Source organism: Vipera ursinii, assembly GCF_947247035.1.
Source record: "Vipera ursinii genome assembly, chromosome: 1".
NCBI lineage: Eukaryota > Metazoa > Chordata > Lepidosauria > Squamata > Viperidae > Vipera > Vipera ursinii.
In genome coordinates this window covers 34463415-34477632 of record NC_139512.1, presented here as the reverse complement: position 1 = coordinate 34477632, position 14218 = coordinate 34463415, and the positions used below count along the sequence as shown (strand labels likewise).

The window sequence follows — 14218 nt, the reverse complement described above, 5'->3', positions numbered from 1 at the left end:
TGTTCGTTTTTTCTTCTTCTTTAATGCTTCCCTTTAACTATTGCTAATAAATTAGTTCCCAGACTTCAGAATATGCATTTCTTTGAAAGGTCTGTACTGTTTTTTACCAAAAACCTGGATTGATGTTATTCCTTGCCTCTCCTTACCTTCTCTGATCCTCCCTTCACCTCTACTTAACCTATTACTCCCTCCCCGCATCTGGTAGCAACAACTTACCTACTTGTGGGCCTGGGATTGGTGAGATTCTGCTGGTTTTCCTAATGACTTTGGTTGTGAGAAGCCAGAATGAAGTTGTGCTGCCTAACAGCTGTGGGATTCAGTTAACAATGGTCATTGGGACTGCAGGGATTGTCTTTGCTAAGCAAAGTGGTTCATGCTTTACCACCAGTTGCTTAGCAATGGAAATTCTGGTCCCAGTTGCCATTGTAAGTTGAGGGCTACTTGTTGATGGTTCAAAACTTACAGGAGCATGAACATAGTTCTTGTTTGCAATACTTTAAAGCAGTGCCTCCCTTTCTTGGGGTTGCATAGGGCTTCATATGGTCTTGGGGGGAAAAACTAAAACTGCTTTAAGGTGCTGGAGCGAGGGCCTAGTTTGTACTCTCATGTGCTCCAAAGCACTTTTTGGGGATTGAATTCAAAGCACTGCTCCATCAGTTCCATACAGTGTATTAGCTGTGCTCCCTATATCAGGGGTCTCCTGATATAGGGGTCCATAGACCAGTACCGGTCCACACAAACAAGCAAAGCCCCATCCGTGGGATGCAGGCAGCACACATAATCATGCCCCCTCTGGTCCATGGAAAAACCTCTCCAGGTAAGTGGTTCCTGCTGCCAGGGGACCTCTGCCCTATATGATTCATTCCTTCCTTCCTTCCTTCCTTCCTTCCTTCCTTCCTTCCTTCCTTCCTTCCTTCCTTCCTTCCTTCCTTCCTTCCTTCCTTCCAATATACTACGCAAACCGATCAGTTAATGCAGACATGTAAAACTTGTGACATCATGTGATGTCACACGATGTATCGGAGCTTTTCCCCCATTGCCGGCAATGGGGTGGGCGCACTTTTATTGTGATGCGTCTGCCCCGTGGGCCGGCAGTTTGACACCCCTGAGTTAGTGAATATGCTACGCTTATGTTCTCCACTGTTTGTTCCTCCACATTCAGGAAGGAGCAGAACTACCTGTTCCCTTTGTACAGATACTTTTCAAATTGTCTGAAATTTGTCATGGATATTCCTTACCATTTGAATATATGTACATTTCATCATATTTTGCCTCCAAACAACAAGGAGAAGACTTATAAGTTCTTAAAAAGGAAAGTGTTTAACAAGAATGTAGTTCAAAATATTCTGTTAGGTAAACAAGGAGATTGACTTAGTGTAAGGCAGTTTCCTGAATATCTCTATACTTGTGATGGCTGGAGCTGCCAATGTTAATAACTGACCTGGCTGTTTGTGCTGACATGATGCAGGCAGCATTGTCTTTGCTGGCTTTCTGTTTTCCTCTTGGCCAGCAGTGCAGGACGAATAATTTAACAGACAGGGTCTTTGGGATATCCCCATACAACCTCAGAAAAGAAAAATGCACAAACTTAAAAAACATTTTTCCTTTTTATCATTTTCAATTGTTTTTCCCAAAATACTGTTGAGACACATTTTGATTATTTGTGTGAATGGAAGGATGCTTTGGGTCTCAAATGTTGCAGAGCTGGTATATTTGTGTTTCAGCATTTAGGATTTTTCTATTCCTGTTTTTTTTTTGTTGTGTGCTTTGAAGAGATGAGCAAAAACATGGGAAGGTTTTCCTTTAACACATTTCATATTTATTTTCTTGTCAGCTAAACTTACCAAGCGATCTCAGGAGAGAGAGAATCTCGGTATGCTGGTCTGGTCACCCAATCAGAATATTTCAGAAGCAAAATGTAAGTTACTTTTTTGTTTCTGTTTTATTTACTTTTCTTTTCCATTGTGCTTTTTATTATATAAATAGTTAAAGAATAGAATGAAATGCCTCCAAATGTATTTGAATGTTCATATGCACCCTGTAACACAGTGATGCTTATTTCTAAATAGACGCATGCATGATTGCTCTCTTGACTTTTTTTTGTTCATCACATGTGTAATAAATGTGATTAGAAAGAGAATTATTACTTGTCACAAGAATACACCATAGACATTTTATATATATTAAGAATAGGTTATTTGCTACTTGTGTCTTTATTTAGTATTGTCCTTTTATCTTTATCATTGCACACTAGAAATTTGAAGCAAATATTGCCTTGCATAAATGAAGTGAAGTGATGGGAAGGACCACAAAAGCAATCTAGAATGTAGAAATTAGTAGTGCAATTCCTGGATCTGGTTTAGAATCATATCTTTGCGTAATATGTTGTACTACTAGTGCAGCTCCTGTATGAGGGAAAAAAGCCAATCACGAAGGATTTAACTATAATTCCTGTGTTTTGTATGTACTTGAAAGCTATGGTTAATAGTTGAAAAAGTCCCTGAATGTTAAACTATGACTGGAAGTCTGTTTAATATCCTTTCTTAAAATTAATGCTGTTTTTTTGTTTGGGAAAAATAAGCCAAAATTAATTTTAGATCAAAGGAAACCATGTTTGTCTGTAAAAATAGCATCATAAGCTAACTTTGAGTAATAATTTAGTACCAAAATTGCACAAAATTATGGGCAGGCTTTTAAGATCATTGAAGCTGGATGGAAATTAACTACAGTTTCCCAGGCTGCAGAACTGACAATTAATGGCAATATCATCTGCTGATTTTAAGTCTTTTTTTCTCAGCACAGGAAAAGGGCATTTTCTAGAGCTGTTTAGGAGGAGTTTGGCTTCAGAAATTTCAGAGCAGTTGCACTTTACATCTGTAATTTTTCACTTTCTGTTGCTTTAGAATTCTGTCTCAGCATTTCCAGCAGCGAGAATAAGCTTCTGCAGATTCAGTTACTTTAGTAGATGAGACACATTCATAGAAATTTGTTCTGGCAACTAGATATACTGTAGAAAGCATCTTTGTCAGCTATGGAAACTCCTTGGATGACTTTGGGTCACTTGCACATCCTTTCCCAGCCCAACTCACCTTAGAGGGTAGTTGTTGTGGAGAAAAACAGAGTACTGTGCATATTTCACTTTGAACTTCTGTATGAAAGATGGGATACATAAATCAATAAAGCGTAACACTCACTGGATTCCCAGCTATGTCAAAGATGTGAACATTTGAAGGACTGGACTTCTCTTCTTCAAAATTGTTCTTTTTATACTATTGTAGGAGTCTTTTGAGGTCATGTGAAATTTGCATCTGTAAATTAGTATATGTGCTAATTGGGATAGCACAAAAATAGTATACAGCTGATGTTCTCAAAAACATTTTGTTATAGTGAACTTTGCGAAGTCAAGAACAGACTTGCTTATGTTGCCTTAAATATAACTAAGCCAAAATAAACACACACACACACACACACACACACACACACAAAACAGTTCAGTGAATAGAAGCAGAATTGCGGCCATACTGATGCAGGGCCATCATAACAATGTTACCACTCCATTGTGCAGCAATAGAGAAGTGAAAAGATTGTATTCATCCCATGCCAGAAATTAGTCAGTCTTGCACCTGAGCAAGTCTAGCCAATTCTATGTTTGTGGGGTTTTGGGGTATATGAGTTGTTTTTTCCCTTCATTTTCCTAATATTATATTTATAATAAATATAAATATATAATTGCTTCTGTGTTGCAGTTGTGTGAATCTCTTAGAGGTTTGAATGGGCAAACTGGTGAATGATCTCTGGAGGGCTCGGGATAGGGGATATTCCTTTGTCCTAGTCCTATTAGACCTCTCGGCGGCTTTCGATACCATCGACCATGGTATCTTGCTGCGGCGTCTCAGGGGATTGGGAGTGGGAGGCACAGTTTTTCAGTGGTTCTCCTCCTATCTCCTGGGACGCTCGCAGTCGGTGTTGGCAGGGGGGCAGAGGTCGACCCCTAGGACTCTCGCTTGTGGAGTTCCTCAGGGATCGGTCCTCTCGCCCCTCCTGTTCAACATCTATATGAAACCGCTGGGTGAGATCATTCGTGGTTTTGGAGTTGGGTATCATCAATATGCCGATGATACCCAACTTTTTATTTCGACCCCAAACCACCCCAGTGATGCCCTCGCTGTGATGTCCCGTTGCCTGGAGGCGGTTCGGGTCTGGATGGGGAGGAACAGACTTCAACTCAACCCTGACAAGACTGAGTGGCTGTACATTCCGGCATCCCGGGACATTCAAAATGTTCCATCTCTTTCTATGGGGGGTGAGCTCTTACCCCCCGTGGATAGGGCTCGCAACTTGGGAGTCCTCCTAGATTCACGGCTTACCCTGGAGGATCATATAGTGGCCGTGACTAGGGGGGCTTTCGCCCAGGTTCGCCTGGTGCGCCAGTTGCGGCCCTATCTGAACCGGGATGCCCTGTGTACGGTCACTCATGCGCTCGTGACCTCTCGCCTTGACTACTGTAATGCTCTCTACATGGGACTTCCCTTGAAGACCACTTGGAGGCTCCAACTGGTACAGAATGCGGCCGCGAGAGTTGTCTTGGGAGTTTCCCGGTACTCCCATGTTACACCTTTGCTCCGCGAGCTGCATTGGTTACCAGTTGTCTTTCGGGTGAGGTTCAAGGTTTTGGTTACGATCTTTAAGTCCTTACATGGCATGGGTCCAGGATACCTCAGGGACCACCTGCTGCCGGCATCAACTCCCCTCCGCCCTGTGCGTTCCCACAGAGAGGGCCTCCTCAGGGTGCCGCCAGTCAAGGAATGCCGACTGGTGGCCCCCAGGGGGAGGGCCTTCTCTGTGGGCGCTCCGGCATTATGGAACCAACTGCCGGTGGAGCTCCGGACGGCATCAGACCTCCGAACTTTCCGTCGTGGCCTGAAGACCCACCTATTTGAAATGGCTGGTCTGGCCTGACGGGGGATTATGGGTTTTAATTTGTCGTTTTAGATTTGTATTACTGTTTTTAACTGGGCATGGGTTTAATCTTTTTTAATTTTTGTATTGTCTTTTTTATATATGCCCTGTGAACCGCCCTGAGTCCCTACCAAGGAGAAGGGCGGTATACAAATTAAATAAAACTTGAAACTTGAAACTTGAAACTATGGTTAGAATGGAACTGAAATATGACCAGAAATCGTATATATAGAAGCTGGTTTCTTGGCATTCATCAAGTGGGATCAAGAGATTATTACTGAATTTGTCAAACGTCATATCATAATTTTTTATTTTTGAGATGCTGAAATTTTGTTTCTTTGCAGATAACTAAGATAGCTGCCATTCTGGAAATTAATTTGGGAAAGGGTTCTTTATCTCTTTGCTTCAATTAATATTAAAGTTTACACATTTCAATTACTTCGATTATATCCTAATTCAGCAGCCGCCAACCTTTTGGGCACCAGCGACTGGTTCCACTGAAAAATTGTTTTCCACAGACCTGGGGGTGGTTTCATGCGCTATTTAAATCACGTGCATATGCAGATGAAGCTTTGCTCACTTGTGTGGCCCAGTTCCCAACAGGCCTGGGGATTGTGGGTCCCTGTCCTAACTGACTTGCAATATTAAAGCGCTATGAGAAAAGGATAGGATTTTCTTCAGGACCTGTGAAGAGGGAGCTGTGAAGGGGTTCTGTGAAGTGGTATAAGATTTGGCCCTTTTTTTTGTTATGGCTGCCAAAGGAGAATTTGTAGTTCTTTAAATGGCATTTTATTTTGCCAAGTGCTTTGAGCTGCAGAATGCTGTAATTTGGATGAATTGACATTTATATGTCCTACTTTGTCTTTTACTTGTCTTTTATAATGGCTTGTTTATTGAATTTTTAAAAAAAATCACCTTAGGAACTTTTGAATTATTTTGATAGGAAGTTGATAGGTAACAATAAATGCATATATCCTGAAGCTGTATGGCAGATACATCCCTTTTGTACAAGGAATGCTTGTGTTTATTACTTGAATTTTGTTACCTACCATGATAGAAAAGAAATGGATAAATTGTGCATAGATTGGTACACATGAGCAGCCATCTTGTGAAGTCTTAGTGTTTGCCAACAGAAGCAAAAAATGTGTATAAAAGTGTGCTTCTGCTTACTTTGTTATATGGAGGACGAGCATTGGCTATAGGAGGGTAAATCTAAAAGTAAATTGAATGCAGTAGGGATAGAGTACTTAAGTTTGTGGTAAAATAAAAACAGGTCAGGTGAAGAATGATTTAAGTGCTGAATGAATGAATGGATTAAATACAAAAGTGAATTACTAGTACAAAAGAGGTAGGTAGAGATTTGGTCATAGAGAGAGAGTGAATGAGAATCAAATCACAAATCAAATATATTAAATAGGCGAATGTGTTGACAAGAAGGCAAGGATCAAGTACCTTATGATTGTGTGGAGCTGATGAAATCCTGGAAGAAAGAAGGATGAGGTTTAAAGGACAAAAAGCAATATATGAAGTGGAATATGAACATGATAAAGGCAAAGATTGGTTGCAAGGAAAAAAGTATGCAGAGTGAATGATGTCAGTACTTTGAAAGGAAATAGCTTGATGGATGTGTAGTATATGTTAGAATACTAAGGTTGTGTAGCAATTGTCTTTAACATCCTTGTTGAAGTTATTGGAAGTGGTACTTGGTTATGAAGTTCAGGGGAGTGTTTCTCTATCAGAGCTCTTCCCACCTCCATAGCAGACTGAAAGATGAATAGATTGGAAATCATTTATGTAATAAATAGAAGATCATTTTATTAATATAGGAGTATTCCATTAGAATTCTTGTCTTCTCTAATTAAAGAACCAGGGGTTTCATCACATCCTGAGGTATTTGAAAAACCACACTCCGCATCAATGTACCAGAATATGTACAAATAATAGGCACCTTTGTGCCATCCATGCCTCTTTCTTTCATAAGTGGAAAAAACAAATTGACAAATCGTCCTTGAACATTAGCATTCATTATGTCTAAACAGGGAACAGTGGTTGATAGCCTTCAAACAGGTATGGTTATAAGCCAGCTTTAAGCTGTGTCAAAAAAGGACCATTTTTTTAAACCAGACTATATACATTAGACAGCATATGAATCAAAATAATGAGCATTTCACAATCCAGCAGTTGTTTTGCTAATAGAGTAAATTCTTGACTTTAGCCAGGAGGAAGGATTGTCTGATAGAGGTGAGTGAATAAATGATGGATGGAATGTTGAGCATGTATTGGAATGTTGAGCAAGGGCCATTCCTCTTGGTAACATGTCGAATCCAGCTCAGCTCAACTTCTGTAACTTAATGAAATGATTTGCAATAGTTTTATGGGAATCTTTTTTCAACTTCCCAATCCAGTTTATGGTCCTGATTTTTTTGGGATTGCCTTTCATCCAGTAGCAATCAGGGCAAGCCCCTTTTTTTAATGAGTTAAAATTCAATACATTTTTTTGGACGGAGCAAATAGTTATAAAATGTTTTTAGTGAAAAAGCTACCCAACAGTTGAAAGATCTGAATATACTCATCTACCATGGTATCTTATATGCTAGTTAAAATCAGTGAAAAATTATTTTTATACACTTAGTTTTGAGAACTGTTCTGTAAAAGAGGTGAACCATACTTCAGTGAAACATTTTTTGTTAATTCTGCAATACACATTGATCTAGACAAAGTATTATATAGGGGGAGGGAAATATTATTAAGGATAGATAATATAAGTAGTGAAGAAATTCTTGTTGTATTTTAATTTAATAATATTTTGCAATAATTTGCAGTTCTGCAATGTGTAGATGAACAACATAATTATTTTTAGACTAATATGGAAGAACATATAAGTAGTTTAAAAAGGTACAAAGTATGTGTTTAACTGAAACAAAAACCTTAGTAAAAGATGCTTTTGTTATTTGAATTGCCACAATTTTTTTAATTTTTTTTTTAAAATTGTAGTGCTAAATAGATAATCTTCAATTTTGATGATTCCCCAGATGAAAGTATATTCCATTTTAGTAGTTTATTTATGTGCTTACATGATTTGATTAAATACCCAGTGTAATAAGCCATATACAGGGAGTCCTTCAGTGCAACAATACATTTAGGACCATTCAAAGTTACAATGGTATTGAAAAAAGTGACTTATGATTGTTTTTCACATTATGACTGTTGCAGCATCCCTATGGTCACATGATCAAAATTCAGACGCTTGGCAACCAATTCATATTTATGATGGTTGCAATGTCCCAGGGTCAGGTAATCACCTTTTTGCGACCTTTTGACAAGCCAAGTGAATGGGCAAACCAGATTCACTTAACAACCTTGTTACTAGCTTAACAACTGCAGTGAAGCAATTAACAACGGTGGCAAACAAGATCAGAAAATGGGGCAAAACTGACTTAACAACTGTCTTGTTTAGTAACAAAATTGTTGGGTTTAATGTGGTCGTAAGTAGAGGACTACATGTAAAGAAAGGACTTGGGGGAAGTGAGGGAAAAAAGAGGAAGTTTAAGGGGAATATTTGCAAATGCATGCCTTCAGAACCTCTCCCATTCTTTGGGTTGACCCTCCAAAGTTTTATGTTAAATTATGATTTTTAGTTTAATAGAATGAGAAATAAAGCACGTGTCAACCCTGCTAACATCGAATGTTCTTGCTTTGACAAAAGATGAAGAAGCAGCTATTTCATATGTTAAACGTGTGTTACTGTTAAAGCTAGAATTAGTTATTGCTGGGAGAGAGGAGGAAGAATGTCTCTCAAGGCCGTTATGAAATAAGAGAAAATAAGAATTTGTTGGGTTGTCTTAACAGAAGGGAAAATGACCCTTCAAATTAATTGTAGAATGTGATTTATGACAGCAATGAAAAGGAGGAGAATTGAACTTAACATATTGTGCTAAGGGGGAGGGGAATTCAGACTCCAGCTTCTCCTAGCAAGGATTGCCGATGTTATAGGGCTAATAAAAGACTTTTAAGGTAAACAATGCCTCAGAGTCCTTTGAAAAGCTCATTCCGTTGGAAACTTGAAAACATGACTATATTAATTACATTTAACTTTTAAAATTTTAGTTAATTTTAAATTATGTCATATTACATTTATCCTGACTACATCCCCCTGATCTGGGATGTAATCAAAGGCCAGAAGTTGCCCTTAGTCTGAAAAATATATACATTACTGGTTTATAATCACTTATCAATCAATATCAGTCCATCTGATCTTATTCATCTATGTATGTGAAGCATGCAATGTAGGGATCATTGAGTTTATGGAAGAAATTGTCTTGGGATATGCTGTCAATTCATATAATTTAATGGCAATTTGTTCTATAATTGAAGATTATAGCAGATAGTTTTATACCAATGAGTGCTGGTTACAATGAAGATAGTGGTCTATTAGATAGGTGTGGGAACATAAGAGTTTCAAAGTGACAATTTACCATAATGCTGTTTGTCTCACAAACACTTGCTCCCTTTCCTAGAGGATGCTATTACGGTATCTCTGCTTCTTTTTGGTTTTTTGAACTAGTGCTTTTTCAGACAAAGCCATGGTCTCTATTTTATTTCCTAAGAAAATGTTGGATCCATTTGGGACCCAATGTCATTCTTAGAAATAAAGATGATACAAGAGGCTAGCCCTTTACTGTGGAGCATGCAAGCTTCTGTTTTTAAATTAAAGAATTTTTGAAAGATCTAAAATATCAGGAGGGGTGGAAGCCTCATGGGCATCAAGGGATGTGTTTGTGGGCTCAACAAATTCTGGGTGTCAGGTCAGAGTGACCAAACCTTTTCTTAACTGTACATTTGGAGCGTACTGTTTTGTATAACTTTCTGACACATAAATGGGAAAAGCCTTTATATTTGGTTGCTGGATATAGTTTCTTCACTAGGAATAATTTAGACAATATCCCATGAAATTTCGTGGAAGTGTTTCAAGAAGAGTAAATTATCTTTCTCACTCTCTGTATGTAAAATTGGAATAAATGCAAAAGAGAACTTAAATAGTGTAACATTGGACCAGCCTAAATATCTCCTATTTCCTATTATAATGGAGTATTGATTTTCCTTTTTGCTTTACACGAGGATTCATAGTTTGAGACAGTTATGATATTAATTGTATGTGAAATTATTAAATTCCTAATGCTTGTTTAAATAATATTTAAATATTTTGTGATTTTTATAAGATAAATATTGAAGTGTATCATTTTTTAAAATGATAATAACTGCTTTTAATACTTTGTGTGTTTTGGGTATAATAAGTTTTGGGTATAATAAGTTCCAGTTATTCTGGATTCTTATTTTAAAATCTGTTAATACTTTCTCCAGTGTGTACCTGGTCAAAGTAACAAGTACTAGTGGTTCTGTTAATTGCAGAATGACTATAGTTTTTATGAAGAACTGAGCAAGACACCTTTCAGTGTGTTATGCTCCTTAGAAAAAGGAGGCAATCCTTTGGAGTTTGAATATAGAAGCCCATTATTGAGATGGCTGGAAATTGTTTCTAGAAGAAAGTGTAGTTCATTGTTTTAGTGTACTAATGATCTGTGCTGCTAGTATCAATGCTGGAACCTTATCCAATATTTAAGCAGTGATCATAAAATGTTAAGAATTTTTTTTGCATCATTTTAGGTACAAATTTTGCCAGTATCATTTGTCAACATTTTATTTTTATGTTTTCTGGTTTTCATTTGAGGCTCTGACAATGGTACTTAACTTTGAAATGCCACTGGATAGAATTCCTACATTCATAAATTGGTTGTAAATTTTTTTGAATGCTTCTGTAATTTAACCTTCTTATCCTAGAATTTCCTTAAAAGTATTTTGCATTTTTTTTTATAAACATACTATTCCACAGGTAGCCCTTGACTTATGACTATTCATTTAACAAGTGTTCAAAGTTATGATGGGGCTTGAAAAAAGCGACTTATGACCAATCCTCACCGTTAGGACTGTTGCAGTATCCCTGCAGTCATGTAATCAGAATTTGGGTGATTGATATCTGGCATGTATTTACTAGGGTTACAGCATCCCAGGGTCACTCTTTGCCATTTGTGACCTTTCCAAGGGGCTAACAGTAAGTAAAGTCCACAGGGAAAGCCGGATTTGCTTAATGACTGTGGCAAAAATAGTTGTAAAATTGGGTGTTACTCATTTAATGACCACATCGCTTAGCAATTGAAGTTCAGGTCCTAATTGTGGTTGTAAGTCGAGGACTATATGTATTCTCCCAAAAAGTTCTTTTCCCCAATAAGAAAAGTTTCATCTGAAGTGCTTCTAAAAAGACATTTACAATTAAAGTCTGTGTTGCAAGATTGTGTTGACAAATTAACTGCAAATAAAAGTCAACTGTAAATCAAGATGCTGAAATAATGAGCCTCAGAAAATCTATAATTTTACATTCATTTAACTTGATTTTAATTTGCTTAGTTTGTAATAGTCAATGTGAAATTTGGAGGACTTCTCTTAGCACCTGCAAATCCTTCTACTCTACCTGATCCTAATTTTCTGCACTTTTTCCAATGAAAACAATTAAATAGGAGCTAGCATTTTAAAAGCAAAATACTAGCTTCCATTATATGTTTTATTTATAGAAATACCTTTAGACCTCACACAATCTCTATAAGCCATCTTTAGCAATTAAAAATACTGGATGGTTGCTTTTCAGTGCATTTTTTTGTAAGCACGTGCAGCTGTCAAAGATTTTTTAAAAGTGGAGGAATGGAAAGAAGCATCTGTAGCATTAGAAAGAAGTGATACGGAGCAACATCAACACAGTCACAATCACATTTTATGTGTAGGAAGAATAAAGTCCTTCAGTTATCATCTTTTGTTTTGTTTTAGAGAACATCACTTTAGAATTTGTCCTTTAACCCAGCAAGAATGTTTAACTGCCAGCATAGCTTTTTTAAAAATAATATTTTATTAATTTTCCACGAAATTTTTACATTTGAGTATTTAAAAAGCAATGTTTAGTGCAAATCTCAGGTTACAACATCAGATATTTCTTCTCTGTTTCCCTTAACATTTACTATCTCCTATTCAAACTAGTACATTTCTAATTATATTAACCCAAAAAAGACATCATAATTACATTTATTAATAATTTTTTAGCTTATACATATCTTAATAACATTCAATCTTCATAAACAATCAATATCCTGTTATTAATTTTTATACAATTTTTAACTTCTCATCAATATTCCAATTTAACCTTTGATATCCATAATTTTCAGACCTTGGGTAACCAAGATTTCCCTTATCTCACTTCATAGCAAACTATGATGTCCAAAATACACATTTTATCTATTTAAGTATAATCTTGTTCTATTTCCTAAAAGTTATCTATTTCCCACCATATTAAGTCATCTACTTAATAATACATTATCCCCTTTAATAAATCAAAACCATTATATATATTGCCTGGGTTAATCAATAAGTCAAACATATTCATGATAATTGATTTTCTTTTCCCTTTTAGATCTAATTTTTCAATATTAGACAAATCCAATCCTTACTTTCAATTAGTTTCCAGCCATTTTAAATCTAATAACCAAAATTCCGCTTATCTCAACATCTCCCTTTAATCCTCTAATTGACAATGTAAAATCCCCTCTAATGAATCAGAACCCCAATTTTTTCAACCTTATTCTAGCTTTCTTCCTTTGTCAACTAAGCTTCCATATAAGCGCTTTTAAATCATCAAATAAATCTCCCTTCATCTTATATATGTTAGTAGAATTAAAGGAGACCTTTTGATTACCAGTTTTCTGGAAGTACTATCCCATTTGTATTCATTTAATTGTCGCCCTGTAATTCCAGTCCCCCATGTTTGCTCTGATATATTTGTCTTCAATTCAATCTTCTTCTTCTTCTTTCTCAAATTTCTTCTGTTTTGTATAGAAAGTCATTTCCATTTTCAGTGTTGTTACTTGTCTGGATTTTCCATCAGCTGTACTTGTTGGTCAATTGAGTCTTCTGTCTTAGTATTTAATTGTTCCACTTCTTCTGTTGTCTTCTGCATTGTTGGTTCTTTGGTTGTAGTCAGAGTTTGGCTTTGTACATCTAAGCTGGCATCTTGATCTTTTATTTTAGGTCTCATTTTATCACAACCTGAAAGAATAATTTCATGTATTATTTTATTTTATTTTTTATTTTTAATCCCATTTATATCCCGCCCTTCTCCGAAGACTCAGGGCAGCTTACAATTTAAAGCACAAATCAATGTGCTTAGCAATAGCCTTCATTCTATGTGTATGCCTGCTTATTAGGGCTTCCCCCCCCCCCAAGCGGCATTATTACAAAGTCAGCTTATTGCCCCCAACAATCTGGGTCCTCATTTTACCTACCTTGGAAGGATGGAAGGCTGAGTCAACCTTGAGCCTGGTGGGATGCGAACCTGCACTAATTGCAGGCAGCTGGTGTTATGTATTGCCTTCAGCATGGCAAGAATTTTTCCTGGTCTTCGTTCATCTTTCACGTATTTGTAAATAATCTTTCTAGTAAAAGTTGTTTGTTAAGCAATAGTCAGTAAAAGATTATATTCACAGTTCAAGAAGGCCAGTTTTACTGCCCAGCTGTTCTCTTACAATTGAATCTTTCGCAGATATTGCCAAGTTCTCAAAAGTCTTATCTATGTTCTGGGCTCTGAGCGAACTCACTTTTTAGGAAATAACAAATTGCCATGCCAAGCTTTACCACAAGATGTCACTGATACTATTTAAGATTTTCTTTTTTTTTAAAGAAAAAAAAGTCCCAAATTTCCCTAATTCTTTTTCCAGTTTTATTTCCTTTTTGCAGATAGAAACAAAAGCCTCCAGTAAAGATAGGAAAATTTTTGGTCCCCAAATCTCAGAAACATATGAATCCAATTACCGGTAGATTGAAATTGTTCTTTTAAAGCATTGATTCCCCTGGGTAGTCAGACGCCGCCATTCCTAGATGGTGGGATAGAAATTCCTTTCCCTCTCTCCTCACAGGGGGAAGATACTTCAAAGAGCTTTCACAGGAAGAAGGTTCTTAGGGTAAAGATAAGATAAGATCTCACCCACTTTCATCTGCGTTATTTTCAAAGTGCTTAGTAGTAAATGTGACTTTGGCTGTCAGCAGATTAGTAACGAGCCATATTACTATGGCTGGTCTTTTCCTCGTCAGTTTGAAGAGCTGCCCCGGATCAAGCAGAAGGGCTGCTGCCCTTCTGCGATGAAGCGGGGGTCCTCTCCTTGCT

The 14218-nt window shown here is 37.0% G+C and overlaps 1 protein-coding gene across 2 annotated transcripts in view; it reads left to right on the top strand.

Moving 5' to 3' along the window:
* Nucleotides 1-14218, top strand: part of RCOR1 (REST corepressor 1) — a 161249-nt gene that overhangs the window by 48682 nt on the left and 98349 nt on the right. For both annotated transcript variants that reach the window (XM_083360256.1, XM_083360255.1), the window contains exon 3: nucleotides 1835-1918. In XM_083360256.1, the coding sequence (XP_083216382.1) occupies nucleotides 1835-1918 (84 nt within the window). The remainder of the gene's footprint in view (nucleotides 1-1834; nucleotides 1919-14218) is intronic.